This window comes from Acomys minous (assembly GCF_964271855.1).
Source record: "Acomys minous genome assembly, chromosome: 8".
In the NCBI taxonomy this organism is placed as follows: domain Eukaryota; kingdom Metazoa; phylum Chordata; class Mammalia; order Rodentia; family Muridae; genus Acomys; species Acomys minous.
The window spans coordinates 24,019,804-24,031,251 of record NC_140489.1 but is presented as its reverse complement, the minus strand read 5'-3'; the positions used below and the strand labels follow the sequence as shown (position 1 = coordinate 24,031,251).

General features: G+C 36.8%; 1 protein-coding gene across 1 annotated transcript; it reads right to left on the bottom strand.

The window, feature by feature from the left end:
* Nucleotides 1-2,293: 2,293 nt before the first annotated feature.
* LOC311603452 (large ribosomal subunit protein eL21-like) lies at nucleotides 2,294-2,677 on the bottom strand (the record flags this gene model as incomplete). The annotated part of the gene is made up of 1 exon (XM_084792418.1): nucleotides 2,294-2,677. One exon carries the CDS (start codon nucleotides 2,675-2,677, stop codon nucleotides 2,294-2,296), a length of 384 nt encoding a protein of 127 aa, XP_084648544.1.
* Nucleotides 2,678-11,448: the final 8,771 nt, after the last annotated feature.

Sequence of the window (11,448 nt, the reverse complement as noted above, 5' to 3'; positions counted from 1 at the left end):
ATTGTGCAGACTGATAAACTCCTAACATTTTAGCTGTAAAATTGCTTGAATTTTATCTTCCTTAGTTTCAATTGCTGTTTCTGGTGTAATTAATTCTTCTTCTTTGCTTATGCTGTAAGAGTAATGAGTGTGAACAGCTTTAGTAATAAGACGCATTGTTGATTTTTTTTTTTTAAATTTCAAATGTTCAACTTTACCAATAAAAACTCATGAGCCAGATAATGGGGTGAAAGCCTATTAGCTCAGAGAGGCAGAGAAAGCACCCATCTGACCTTCCTACTCAGCTGACCTTTCAAGAAGGAAAGAGATCCTTCTCCTTCTCCATGCTGTTTTATATACATACATATATATATGTATATATATATATATATATATATATAAAACCTTCAAACTTAACGTCCCTTCTTTCTAATTCTTGTGGTCTATCAGTCCTTTGGATTTCTTCTCACTCTATCATTCTTTTTTCTGTGTTCACTCCCTATCAACTGATTGCTTGCTCTGCCTCTTAACCTATAGCTGACTTTATGAACCCTGTTTACAGAAAGCTCTTGGATTAAAAGTCTACGCTAGGGATGAGCCATGCCATACCTAGAAATGGGTTCTCTCAGTACACAATCTCAGGGATCAAATACACTGCAACAGTGTATGTTTATTTTTATCCACTTATTCATTCATTTAGTTTTCCACCAATTTTCAATTCATTTAGTTTTCCACCAATTTTCAATTCATTTAGTTTTCCACCAATTTTCAAAGCAACCCATTTGATTGATATGATTGATTCTAGAATTTTAAAATATTTAATGTATCCAAATTATATTTTAAATTAATATACTATAGTAGAAAATGAAACAGTTCATTGAAATTAGTATTGTCCTGGGACGCAGTTCAGGATAATAGCTCATCATTTACCAGGCTTAAGTGAGACTCAGTTTCAAATCACTGTACACACACACAGACAAATAATAATAATAATAATAATAATAATAATAATAATAATAATAATAATAATAATAAAAATAACATTAATAACTAACAATAATAACTAACAAAATCTAGAAGCTGAGTGTGCTTGCATAATTCCAGAGATCAAGAAAAGAGATTCACCAAAAGTAATAAGCCAGATTTACCAGCATATTGAGTTCAAGGCCAGATTAGGCTAATGTATTGAGTTTCTGAGTCAAAGCTAACAATGACTACAAAACAAAGAGAGCATGAGGTTTGATGAACCAATCTACTGGGAGACATCTAGAAAACGAGCAGTAGAGAAGGATACTTTCAGTCTATAAACAGATTGCAACGCTTCTTAAATCATGCTGATAGATTGTCAGCTTTCTTCGCAATGTCAGCAAGAAAACAAAGATACATATTTGTTCCCTTGTTTAAAACTGTGTTGGAGCTTCAGCCATTAAGCAGAGATGAAAGCTGTATATGATGCAAACAAGCCAACATGTGTCTGCCGCAGAAAACATGTTGTGTACAGAAACCTAGGGAATTCACAGGAGCTGATTAGCCCTACCAGTCTTGTCAACACATGCACATTATGTAAGTTTAATATGCAAGGATCTATTTTATTTCTCTACATTGCTAACAATAATTTAAATGTTACTATTAAAACTCCATTTGCAACATCATCAAAATAAAAATATGCTTAAGCGTACAACTAACAAAATATGATCAACTGTCATACATTAAAATACAAAAATGTTAGTAAGACAATCCCACATAAATGAATAGGTATTCTGTATCCGTTAACTATAAAATTTAGTAATATTAAAATGTATTAAAAGATCTCAGTACAGACCCAAATTTCTGGACACACTTGCTGCCATTTTTATAAAAATAAATGTCAAAACTAAAACTTATATAGTTTGGCAAGAATTCACAAACAAATGCAGCTTTAACTAACTGGATATATAGATGAGCAAGAACTATTATGCCCTTTTCTAATAGTATAAAAATTAATTTAAAATGAAGCAAATACTTTTGATTATAAGAACTAAAATTATATATATTAAAATTTTTAACACATGAAATAAGTGATCATAATTTGAACAATAATTTCATTTTTTAAAAAAAACAGTGTACTTTTTCAATAAATATTTTTTTTATTTTCTAATTAAGAGTATATCATTTAGAAGGACGTAATAGTAAAATTTGAAGAGAAAATTACAATGAGCTAGCACAATTAAAATTTGCTTTAACATTTTAAGGGGAAGACACCACACTTCAAATTAAGAAAAACACTTTACAGTCCAGATCCTTTATTTCTTTTTATACAATGAGCCATGAATTCCTATGGAATGGACTCCAGCAACTCAGGCTCCTCCGCCTTAGTCCTCACAAAGTGGGCTTCCCTAGGTGGCACAGACTGGTGCTTCAGCTGAACCTGGGTGCCCTTCTCCTTGGCTTCCTTCTTCTGCTTCAGGAAGCTGTTCCTGTTCTTATAGCGCTTGCTATGCTCAATGCGCACATTGATTCTCTTGGCAAGAATCTTCCTCTCAACCTCCTTGTTCATAATGATGTCCATGGCATGTTGGGCGAAACTATAGACTTTTCTGGGTTTGCCATGGTAACACTCAAGAGAGACATCCTTTTTGAACAGTGCCCATTCCCTTGATGCCTCCAATATCACCCTTCTTGTAGACTCATATGTATGGAGCCCAAGAAACAACTCCATGTTTCGTAAAAGGTCTAGAGAACATAAGGTGAGTGCCCCTCCTCTTTGTCTTTGTCGTTTGGGTGAGTTATGGAAGATGACTACCACGGCTGAAAGGGTACTAATTTCTTTGTTAGGATCAGATTCACAAAATAAAAGAAAGAGAAAAGAAAAGAAAAGGAAAGACAAAGTTTATCTTCTCATATTTTTAAAATATTTGAGCTACATTTGATTCAATCCAACGAAAAAACAATCCAAGCCAGGCAAGAACGTGTTTGTAAACCATTAACATAATAAGAAAAATGACCATTTAACAATATGTAAATAAACTCAATAATTGTAAAAATATGCCATCATATTATTTTTAAAAACACAATGATTTGAATAGATATCTTCCAAGAAACGTCTGCAATTGACAGTAAGCGGCTGCGGAGATGCCAGAAGCCATTATTCAGTAGGGAAGGCAATCAAACAACTTTTAGTAGATACAGCTTCACACTCATGAAGGTTATTAACTTATGACTCACTACCTAGTGCTATGTGGCTGTGGAAGGTGAGAGCCTTCGGGAATATATTGCTTGGAGAAATGTAAAATAATACATTTTCCTTGGGATATAGTCTTGCAGCAGCTCAAAATTTGAAACATGGGGTATGTATTACCCTGCCAGTTTAGTTCTGAAGAAAAACCTAAAAATCAAATCCAAAATCGCACTAAACAACTCTCATGAGAAAGTTCATAACAGAATTATTCACGTCATCAAAACGTGGGGAAATATCCATAGAATGAGTTGACAAACACATTTTATTTCCATGGACTAGATTGTATTTCAGGAAGTGAATATATTGCTGCAAGCTGCCACACAGAAGATCTTAAAAAATTATGCCAAAAAGAAAAAAGACAGTTATAAAGATAATCATATTGTATAGTCTATATGTGAAAATTTTGAAATTGACAAGTTCACAGAGAGTAGAGTCATCACCTTCAGAGATTGATTGAGGGGCAAAAGAGAAGTGGTGGGTTAACAGACATGACCTTCCCATGGAAAAGATGGCAGTTCTAAAATCTCATAATGGCAATTGCTGTAAGTTTAGTTAATGCTGCCAAGTGACACTAAGCTATTATAACTGTTAACAGTGCCTTTTGTGATATATAAGTTACATTTTACTAAATCAGGTGTCAATAGAAATGTGTTCCCCTGGTTCTTATAGAAGTTTTGGATGTATGAAATCAAGTGCTGATAGCACAACATCTTTGAATTTAGGTGGCTGGCGATGTAGACAAGGTGAATGAGGATACTGATTGCAAGTAAACTTAGTTCTTGACAATACACTGCAAACATCACTGCAGTTTCTAAGAAAGATAATAGAAAAAAGAGTTTTCATTTATTAACCAAGTTTTGAAGTGGCTCATGTCTACTACACTCTTATGACATTAGTCATTCATGGGATAGAGAAGGCTGTTTCCACTGTATTAGTATTGACCAGAGATTAGAAACAAATTCTCCTTTACTACTATTACTATTATTACTATTATTGTTACTGTATTGATGAATTATATATGTATGTTTGAGGGTGCCCATATGATAAGGTACACATGTTAAGGACAAAGGACAACAGGCAGGAGTGGGCTCTTTCCTTCCACTACGGGTTCTGCACGTATAACTTTCATCATTACGTGTGCACATCAAGTACCTTACTTGCTTGCTAATCTCATTGCACAGAAAAGAAATTTATGAAGTATATCTTGTTCTCAAATCAATATAAGGACATGTTCTAAATTTATCATAAACCCTTTCATAATTATAATGTATGTTTTAATATAGACTTTTTTTTTTCATTCTTGAATTGCATTCCTCTTGAAGCAGCTATTCTCTTTAGTTGCATCATGGCTAGGTATTCAAGAAATAGGAAAAAACCTAGGAAATTCTATGGCCATGAGCTCCTACAGTGATAAAGCCATTGAGCCATTCCACAAGGACAGTAATTTGAACATGTCTTTGAGAAGAAGGAAACAGCTTCTCAAAGCCTCCAGTTTCACTTTCTCAGAACGTCTCCTTCATGGCACCACTTAATCCTTCTGAAATTTTCTACTGCCATGTGAACATCTTGTCAGCAAGATCTGTAAATTAACTTCTAAGCATTTATTTCACATCCTGCAGTATTTAATGTCTGTCTCTTATTGTCTCTTCAGTACATTCATTCTTGCCAAATTTTTTCTTTGAAGAAAGTGGAGAAAGTCAGTCCCCAGTCTCCACTTAACTGTGGAGACTGTTCTGTCCCTTGGCTAGATCTGGGTAGGGGTTTGATGATGACTGCACGTTCTCTGGTGCCCCATATTTGGCCATGGCCCTTTGTTGGGGAGGCCCAATGGCACTCGGAGGAAGGATAGCAGACTGCCAAGAAAAGACTTGATACCCTAGCACCATCCTCAGGGGGAGGAGGTCCACCACAGCCACAGTCATAGGGAAGGGGGATTGGGGTGAAAGTGGGAGGGAGGGAGGAATGGGAGGATGCATGGGATGGGATAGAAAATGAGATATAATATGAATTATTTTTAATTTTCAATAAAAATGTGTTATTATTAAAAAAAAAGAAAGTGGGGAAAAGACACAGTCTAGCCACTAAGAGTGGCCAGATTTAATTTTATCTTCAAAATATTAAGAGTAATGAAACTGCATATTATGTGTTTGGGGTTGAAAGTTAATTGAAGACAGTAGAATGTTTTCTATCTTCGTAAACAATGCTGTGAAGCATTTCAGAAGAGAGCCCTGAGCAGATTGCTATGATATCTTTCAAATCTCTAGCCTGCAGCAAAAGAAAGAAATGGCTAGTGTAGGGTTTTTATTTTCAGCACATAAAATTTTAATTTATAAATATAAGGCAGCTTTGAAGTCCTGCTGTACCCATTATACCTCAGCAAACAAAATTTTGATGAGTACAAGTACATAGCTGTTGTTAACAGATGCATTGAATTTGTAAAAAAAAAAAAAAGAAAGAAAGAAAGAAAGAAAGACAATGAAATCACAAGTTTTAAAAATAATATTACTATAAAATTTCAACTTTTTAAAAACTAACAGTAAAATTTTTTGAATTAAAGATTAATAATAATTTCACTTGATAAGTTTGTTGTTCTTCAAGAAACATCCCAAAGAAGAGACTTGAATTCATTGTCTCATTTTGGGTTAATGACATTTCCTGTTCTTCCCTTTTATCGTCATCATCATCATCATCATCATCATCATCATCATTATCATAATCATCATCATCTAATTTTGTTATTTTAAAGAGCTCCCAGAAGTCAGCCACCAAGAAGTAAACTTATAATATGTGGAACATTATTATGGTCCTTCAAATTAAATACCTCTGAGAAGACATTTCTATATATAAACGAAATTATACTGACTAATTTTGGAGGAAAATAAATAACAAAGCAAAAGAATAAAAAAAATCAGGAAGAAATAAAGGGAAAAAAGAATCCACTTCATTGGAATACATTATTAGAACATATTTAGTCTGTATTTCCTGTGAGCTTAACTTGGTAGAACGACATTTCAAACCCAATAGCATTTTATTCTTTTTATTTTCGTGCATTAATGTGGGGTTATGTTTTCTTGAGAGCTTATAAAAGAACACAAATACATTGTTTTATAAAGACTACAGAACGTTTTTTGTGTGTCTATGTGTGTGAAAGAGAGAGAAAAGGGAGGGAGGGAGGGAGGGAGGGAGGGGGAGAGAAAGAGAGAGAGAGAGAGAGACAGACAGAGAGAGAGAGAGAGAGAGAGAGAGAGAGAGAGAGAGAGAGAGAGAGAACTGTGTGTCTGTCTGTTGTCTATGTCTATGTACATGTCTGTATGTACCACATACACACAAATGATTGTTGAAGCCAAACGGAGGTGTGAGAAAGCCTAGGGATTGAGTTTCAGGAAATTGTGAGCCACCTGACTCCAATCCTCTAGAAGAGTTATCTACTTAACAAACCTCTAAGCCATCTCTGCAATCCTGTAATCTGCTTTATTTATCAATGAATATTAGAGGGTCAGAGTTATATAGAAAGAGAAAGTGTTTTCACAAGTATAATAAAGAATGATAAAAAGAAATTGGGGGAGTAAGAAGTAGGATTATATAATGAAAGAAAATTTGGTCCCTGGAGAGTAGACATGAGAAAGGTCAGCAGTGTAATACAAACACACAAAGGCATTGTAGCTTATTAGGGTTTTACTAGCTTCAAACAATGGGGCATCCTGGAAAACCATCTCTTTGTGGTAGGAAGGAAGTCTTTCATTTACTACTTAAAGCAGATGAATGTCTGTGTTATCAATCACTCCTCCCTTCACCTTCCCACCCACAGTCCTTGTGTATTTACATAATTCTCCAGAGCCAGTGTATTTTTAAAGTTATTCTTTCATACAGCTAATGCTGTCACTTGGAGACAAAAATGTACAATTATTCTATTCTTTTATTGGAATAGGTTTGATGAAAAATACCTGATCATACAAGCCATCATGGGGAAGCCATGGAAAGTAAGCCTTGAGAAAGAGACTGAGCTTTTAGAGCAGCCTGATGAGGATGTCACTCATATTTAAAGAGCAAGGCAGTCTGTTCTGCCAAAAATGTGGTTATCATATCTTTAGCCATTTTCTAGAAAGTTCATTATTGGTTCCTCTAAATTTCTTCTCATTTTTAAAAGTGAATTTTAAACTAGTGTTCCTTGGGGAAACACATCTCTGTATTTAATTGAAAAGAAAATGATGGTTATTTGTGTGCTACTATTGCCTCGATAGGATTACCATGTCATTTGGCCATCGCTGTACTTCATAGGCATCATATTTTGGTAGGATTATTGGTAAAAATGCAAAGAAAAAGTGAATGCATGGCAACAAACTTTGGCTGACACATTTAAAGCAGAATTCATGCACTTCATGCTTATCGGAGTTTCCAAAGAGTGTAAAAAGAACCTGATTAATAGAAATTCTTATGTGAGATTGCATCTCCTAGAAATGTTAGGGAACCTATACCCCTGAAATCTCAATAAAATGTTTACTTAAACAAGAAAGGAGCAAGAAGAACACAACTAGACATGCAGCCATGAAAGGGAGGAATCTCACAGAGTCCCCATTCTAGACAAATAACTGTAAGCAATTAAGAATGTTGAGAGTGAGAGAAATAGTATTGCTCAAAGAAGAACTCCCCAACTACTTATCTAATAGCAAGTGGTAAGCCCTGAAACCATATGCATAAAAGGAATATTATATGGATAGAACAGGTTTCATTGATATATACTTTTATATTAATAATTAATAAATATGTAAAATTTATAATAATATATAATATAGTTATATAATTCAAATAATTGATAATAATTTTTTAAAAAGAGACCATGAGTTTGAGTGCAAGCAATGAGCACTTGGGAAGGTTTGAAAGAAGAAAAGTGAAGGAATAAACAATGTGATTATATTATAATTTTAAAAATTATTTGACAAAATGGAAAGCAGGGTGTTGATATATTAGGTTTTTTTTTTCCTTTCTAGGACAGGACACATGACAGGAGCAACTTAAGAAAGGAAGGATTAATTTGGCTCACAGTACCAGAGGGTTTCAGTCTTGCTTCAGTTCACCTTGGTAAGAAGATTGGGTGAAAGGTCCTAGCAGAGGGGCAGACTAGAGAGCTGCAATATTGAGGAAAAGGAGCTCTGCGGAGCCTACATCCTCTGTTAGTATCCTTTTTATTTTATTTTATTTTATTTTTAATTTTTTATTAATTTATTCTTGTTACATCTCAATGGTTATCCCATCCCTTGTATCCTCCCATTCCTCCCTCCCTCCCATTTTCCCCTTACTCCCCTCCCCTATGACTGTACCTGGGGGGGGAATTTCCTCCCCCTATATATGCTCATAGGGTATCAAGTCTCTTCTTGGTAACCTGCTGTCCTTCCTCTGAGTGCCACCAGGTCTCCCCTTCCAGGGGATGTAGTCAAATATGGGGCACCATAGTTCGTGTGAAAGTCATACCCCACTCTCCACTCAACTGACTTTCACAGGAACTCTGTTAGTCTCCTAAGCCCCCTCAGGGACACTCCTGTCAATTGAGGACTAGGTTTGAGTGCATGAGTGCATGAGCCTGTGGGGACAAACATACCATGGTAAAGAGAACAGGGGTGGATGTCTTTTGAGCTGATGCTTCTAGCTCCTTGCACTGAGAAATTAGCTAATTATATGTGATTCCATTTTGCAAAGACAAGATTAAAGGGTTGAGATATTTCATAGAGATCCAAGGAGAATTAACAAGAAGAGTTTTTCAGCAATTTAGCAGTGTCTCTGATTGAAACGAAACAATCTGGATACCACTTAAAACATGTAATATTGTTTAAGGAATGTGGTAGAAATAGTTTATATCCAGGGGTCCAAACAATCCTAGGAAATAATCTGTCAATATCATTTTTATTCCTATCAGATATTACTTTTATGAAAGAGCAGCTTTTCAATAAAGACTGGCTGTATTATATATATATAAAAAAACCCTGCTTTTCAAAATGTTATGGCTTTGGCAGAGAACTTTCTATGGTTTTTATTATAAACCTTTTCTTTATTAAATATATGACCTTGATGCCATTGTTCTATAGAAGTGCACACTGTGACTTTAACTCTGACGAAGCCACCACCATCACTTGGAAACTGGAAAACAACACTGGAAAAGTCAAAAAACTTATTCAGTGTCAGATGCAATGCTCCAAAATGCAGTACTAAATTAATTAAGTGTGAGACTGTAATGGTCTGGGCTTATAGGGGAAAGGCTAAGGGAGCTTCAACCCTGAAAACCTCCCCCACCATCAACACTAGTAAGAATTTATTACCCTGACAATTATCAGACTTCTTTGACCTTATAGTTTTTTGCCCTGGACCCTACAGCCTCAAGTACACAGATGAAGAAGCATCTTCCAACTTCACTGCCCTGACCATTGCTACATGGCCACGCCAACCTTGCCCCTAGGGACCCTGGCCACTTCCCCAGGGGCATAAACACAATTTCTCTCCCCAGTAAACTGAACCATTTCTCCCAAGCTCTTCATGGTGTGTTCTTTACCCACACGCTCGCCACCACTAAGATCACCTGTGTCCAGCTAGGCTTCCCACTTTCAGGACCACTTAGGTGCTCAACTGACCAGGCTACCCTGAGGGGAAAGTAGACATGGGGCAGCACCAGGCCCCCAATGTGGGGTTCATAGGACCTTGGGTAAGAGCAGATGACAGATGAGTGCCCCAGCATTCTGGCATTAGCCACAGGCCATAATCCTGTGTACAAGGAGGGATGCCAATCTATTTTCTCCTTTGTTCTTGATTAATGCAGGCACATTGACAAAGTAACTGACACTTTTTATTAAGAGCACTCATTGCATTGGTAGAAGGCCCAAAATGCCCCTGTCTGAACCCCAAAATCCCATATATCGTTGGCAATAACTCTTTTTCTAAGCAAGCAAACAAACAATAAAACTAATTATTCAGCAAAGCTATTTAGGGAGATTGCTGGATTTTCTGAAAATTTGGGACACTGGGGAATCCTCTGTGGAGCTGCACAACACCCAAGAAAATTCTCTGGCTCTGGCATTTCCTTTCCTTTTTCTTATCATGGACAATACCTCATTACATCAAAAGAAACCACAGATTAGAAAAAAATAAGGGCCCTCATAAAACTCACCAAAAAGCAAGCCTCTATGGCATCCCCACTCCTCTACACCTGCCCAACATCCCTGTACTCCCCAGGACTCCATTACAAAGGCCAGACTCACAGTGTCAGAAGGCAGCTTCCCCAGATCTCCCCCAGACCCAGCAATGCTCCACCCTCTCAGATACCAGAAAGATACAGGAGAGAATGCAGAAACTGTTAATGCAGAAATGTACCTACAACATTACCTTTAAAAGTTTATGTGTATCAGAGCAAAAGCACCAGACACAAAACCTGGCTGTGTCTTCCAAGGCAAGCTTGATCAGGTCACGGTTTCCACCACAGCCAGTTCCCCCCTTCCAGGGACAGACCATTTTTCTAGTGGGGATGCGTCTACAAAGTCCAGAGAGCTCTGGACTTACTGAAGAAGGAAGGGCATGTGTTATACTAGGAAAGAATGCTGTTTCTATGTTAATCTGGACTGGTAGGACAAAACATACAAATGCTCAAAGATTCCAGTGAGATCTCCAGGCATGCTATGCACCCAGCACCCCTACCCAGATACTCAAATCCCCTGATGGCTTGGTTTCTTCCTTTCCTTGGTCCTACATAAGATGATGAATTCTTCCCCAGAACCAAGCTACATCATGTCTTTGAGCCTCCTAAACAGTTAAGTAAATATATTTCAGTCTTTAATCCTTTCTCTTCCTCTCTCTCTCTCTCTCTCTCTCTCTCTCTCTCTCTCTCTCTCTCTCTCTCTCTTTATTTGTCTCTGTCTCTGACCCTGTGTTTTGTCTCTTTCTGTCTTTGTTGTTCTCCCTCTCTGTCTGTCTGTCTCTGTCCCTCTCCTCTCCTCTCCTCTCCTCTCCTCTCCTCTCCTCTCCTCTCCTCTCCTCTCCTCTTTTCTTCTTCTTCTTCTTCTTCTTCTTCTTCTTCTTCTTCTTCCTCTCTCTCTCTCTCTCTCTCTCTCTCTCTCTCTCTCTCTCTCTCTCTCCCCCCTCCCCTGTGTGTGTTTGTGTGTTTGTGTTTTTGTGTGTGTGTTTCTTTTCTTGTGAATTCAGAAACACGGTCTTACAATGTAACATGTGTTGAGGTCAGAAAAGAGCCTTGGATTTCATTCATTATCTTTCCA